The sequence below is a fragment of the Gorilla gorilla genome, chromosome 15 (genome assembly GCF_029281585.2).
Source record: "Gorilla gorilla gorilla isolate KB3781 chromosome 15, NHGRI_mGorGor1-v2.1_pri, whole genome shotgun sequence".
In the NCBI taxonomy this organism is placed as follows: domain Eukaryota; kingdom Metazoa; phylum Chordata; class Mammalia; order Primates; family Hominidae; genus Gorilla; species Gorilla gorilla.
The window spans coordinates 36,029,811-36,033,815 of NC_073239.2; the positions used below are offsets into that span (position 1 = coordinate 36,029,811).

The 4,005-nt window shown below is 41.4% G+C and overlaps 1 protein-coding gene across 1 annotated transcript; it reads right to left on the bottom strand.

Moving 5' to 3' along the window:
- Positions 1–353: 353 nt before the first annotated feature.
- RNASE6 (ribonuclease A family member 6) lies at positions 354–1,767 on the bottom strand. The gene is made up of 2 exons (XM_055362464.2): positions 1,482–1,767; positions 354–1,120 (listed from the first exon to the last, which is right to left on the bottom strand). Exon 2 carries the CDS (start codon positions 1,113–1,115, stop codon positions 663–665), a length of 453 nt encoding a protein of 150 aa, XP_055218439.1. The 5' UTR covers positions 1,116–1,120; positions 1,482–1,767; the 3' UTR covers positions 354–662.
- Positions 1,768–4,005: the final 2,238 nt, after the last annotated feature.

Consider the following 4,005-nt stretch of genomic DNA (forward strand, 5'->3'; position numbering starts at 1 on the left):
CACCTTATATTTAAAACATTATCTGATTAAAAACGGAAACAAATAGAAAAGACATAGGATCCTTCAGTTGCCAGTGACAGAATCTATGTGTGAATTATCATCAACTGTCTTTGAGGTATCAGTACTACCTCCAATTAAGCATAGACAATGGTTTCCAGGGGAATATATAAAGTCATGAGCAGAGTTTGAAGAAATGCTCCAAAGTCCCAAACGCTCTCCTTTCTTGTGGGCAAGGAAGTGGGGCCCCAGGGAGGCCTCAAAAGTTTTCTAGGGACCTAAAGTCAAAACAGTGTTCCTTTGAGTACCGGTAAACAATGCTTTGAAAGCGGATCTCAAACACACACTCATTAGAATGCAGCAGGAAGTGGTTTTATTGCTGTGAACACAGGGCAGTAAAGCTTGGCAAAAGTTGCAGGGTTAGAAATCTGAATCTTTCTTTGCTGTCTTCCCTATTCCCTTCTCTCGAAAAGTACAGAACTACACAGCAGAAAATAATCTTATTTCTTTTTGTCTCAACTCTGGTCTGGCATCCTAGGCACTCGAATTCTCCCAACACCTTTCTTCTTTCTTCTACAGGAACAAGAAAATCAACAAAAGAAAAGAAAACGTGGATGCAATTGTAACAGAAGCTATGTCAAATGAAAGGAAATGCAGTGGATGCCTTAGAGAATACTATCTAAGTGTACAGGAACCAACTTGTAGGGGGGGTCGCTCTTCTGAGGGGGGTCACAGGCAACAATGAAGAATTTGTACTGGGCAGCAGCACTATAGCGGCACTGGGGATACTTTCCTGAAGTGAGTCTGCAGTCAGTCATGTTGACAGGCTTTGAGCTCTGGTGGCAGTTGTGCCGACGATTTTTGCAGACAATGCTGAGCAAATCACAGACAGCAGCCACATTCTGGAAAGAGTCATGCAGAAAGGTATTTTGATGCTTACAGTGCTGGGTATAATTGTTGATGCCAATCATTGCCCTGTTGCATTGGAGAGGACTTGGCTGTATATGCTGAATTTCAAACCAGTGAGCCTTGGTGAGACGCTTAGGCCAAGCATGAAGTGGACACACTGGTCCCCATAGAACCAGCAGCAGTAAAAGAAGAGGAAAGCGTAGCACCATCTTTTCTGTGTAGAAAGAGAGAAGATAGTTATAGTAGGAGAAGCAATAAGAGCAAAATTTTTAATCATAACTATTTAGATTTTTATTTTGCCTTTTAAGATTTTACAGCTCCCTTTTAAAAACCATCTTCTTTCTCACATAGTCTCACAATTCTATAAAGAACCTGAAGCCCAGGAAACAGAAATATGACCTCTCCTTTGATTGGCATATCCCATTTTCTTTCACCAGTACTCAAGCATTTGATGGCTGTCATATCAGAAAGTTTCTTCCCTCTTCCCTCCTGAAATATTTACCCTCTATCTGACCACTACCTCCCAGCCTTCTTTACTGCTCTACTCGCTCCAGCCCTGTGGCCTTCTTTCTTACCTGGTCTCAGTGTTGGGGCTCCTGCTGAGAACAGAGGCTGTGATTAGTCCAAAGCTCAGAAGCTGTTGTCTGCCTTTCTTCTCTAACCTTTCCAGCCCTGTGTGTGTAGGGAAGGGGAAGAAATATTCTGAGCTTTCAGAAGGAGAATCCTAGGGTTTGGCAGATTAACTTCTTGTGCAGAGTCTGGATTAAACTCTTAGACTTTCACACCTGTTCTTTAAAACAGTATCATTATCACATGTATACAGGAAGGCTAAACCAACTTAAAGAAACAACATGACTGAAAACTCACAGTTTTGAGGAACTGATCACTTCCTGATATGGAATGAGTGCTTCCTGCCTCATCTGAGGCTTCAGGGTTTTTTTTTTTTTTTTGAAGCTTTATGATTCCTGTTTCTTAAGAGAAAATATGTCACATAAATATGATATAATGCCTGCCACATACTTGGTAATGTTGTAAGTTCCTACGACAGATGTGAATAAATTATTCATTTATGCATATACTTATTGGGCCAGGTACTGGGCTACACAAATTCAGCAGCTCATGAATTTTTTTTTTTTTTTTTTTTTTGAGACGGAGTCTTGCTCTGTCGCCCAGGCTGGAGTGCGGTGGTGCGATCTTTGCTCACTGCAAGCTCCACCTCCTGGGTTCGTGCCATTCTCCTGCCTCAGCCTCCCGAGTAGCTGGGACTACAGGCGCCCGCCATCACGCCCAGCTAATTTTTTTGTATTTTTAGTAGAGACGGGGTTTCACTGTGTTAGCCAGGATGGTCTCGATCTCCTGACCTCGTGATCTGCCAGGAGCTCATGATTTAATGAAAGAGATTAGAGACAGGCAGGTAAGTATATAGACAAGTAGATTATATCAATATAAATAGCACTTACAGTGTGATGGAGGACACTGCAGGAGGCTACGGGAAGATAGTAGAGGGGAAGGGTTGTTGGAGGGCACAACACCTGAACTGAATTTTGAGGAATAATTAGAAGTTAGGTGAAGAGAGTGTTAAGCGCCTCCCAAAGACAGAACTGTGTATGAAAAGACCTGTAAGCCTGAAGAAGAAGGCCGAATTTAGGATATTTGCCTCTTGAATCTGTTCTTACCTTTTCACTGGTACTGCAACACCCTTATTCAGAAACTCATTGTCTTATGGAGGGCTCACATAAAAGCCTCCCACGTGGACTCCTTGTCTTGTTTTTTTCTCCTTGCAATCCATTCTACATATTACTTCCAGATTAGTCTTTTTTTGAACAAGATATAATAGTACAACACTCTTGCCCCATGCTTTTATGGCTCTAAATGTCTGCAGAATAAACATAATGTCTGTTTATAGCAAGGTTGCAGGATACAAGGTTAACATACAAAAGTCAGTTGCTTTCTTATATACCAGCAATGAACAATTGCAATTTGAAATTTAAAACACAATACCATTTATTATTGCACCAAAGAAAGTGAAATACTTAGGTGTAAATCTAACACATTATGTAAAAATTGGTATGAGGAAAAATTTAAAACTCTAATGAAAGAAATTGAGGAAGCACAGATATTCCATGTACATGAGTAGGAAGACTCAATATGTTAAGATGTCATTTCCTCTCAACTTGATCTATAGATTCAGCACAATCTCAATCAATATCCCAGCACATTATTTTGTGGATAGTGACAAACTGACTCTGAAGTTTATATAAAGGTAAAAGATTCAGGTTGGGCACGGTGGCTCACGCCTGTAATCCCAGCACTTTGGGAGGCCGAGGCAGGCTGATCACGAGGTCAAGAGATCAAGACCATCCTGGCTAACACAGTGAAACCCCGTTTCTACTAAAAATACAAAAAATTAGCCAGGCCTGGTGGCGGGCGCCTACAGTACCAGCTACTTGGGAGGCTGAGGCACGAGAATCGCTTGAACCGGGGAGGTGGAGCTTGCAGTGAGCCAAGATCGCACCACTGCACTCCAGCCTCGGTGACAGAGCGAGACTCTGTCTCAAAACAAAACAAAAAAATAGATTCAGAATAGTCAACACAATGCAGAAAAAGAAGAACAAAGTCAGAAAACTGACGTGACCCAACTTCAAAACTTACTATAAAGCTACAGCAATTAAGACAGTGTGTTATTGGTGAAAAATAGACAAATAGGTCAATGGAACCAAGTAGAAAGCCCAGAGGTAGACCCACACAAATACAGTGAACTAATCTGTGACAAAGGATCAATTTTCAATTGAGAAAAGTTAGTCTCTTCAACAAATGGTAGTAGAACTGAATGTACACATGCAAAAAATAAATCTTTTCATAGGTTAGACTTCATACATTTTCATAGACCTGTACTTTATATCTTTCGCAATTTTTTTTTGAGATGGAGTTTCGCTTTTGTTGCCCAGGCTGGAGTGCAATGGCATGATCTTAGCTCACCACAACCTCTGCCGCTCAGGTTCAAGTGATTCTCCTGCCTCAGCCTCCCGAGTAGTTGGGATTACAGGCACGCACCACTACACCCAGCTAATTTTGTATTTTTAGTAGAGACAGGGTTTC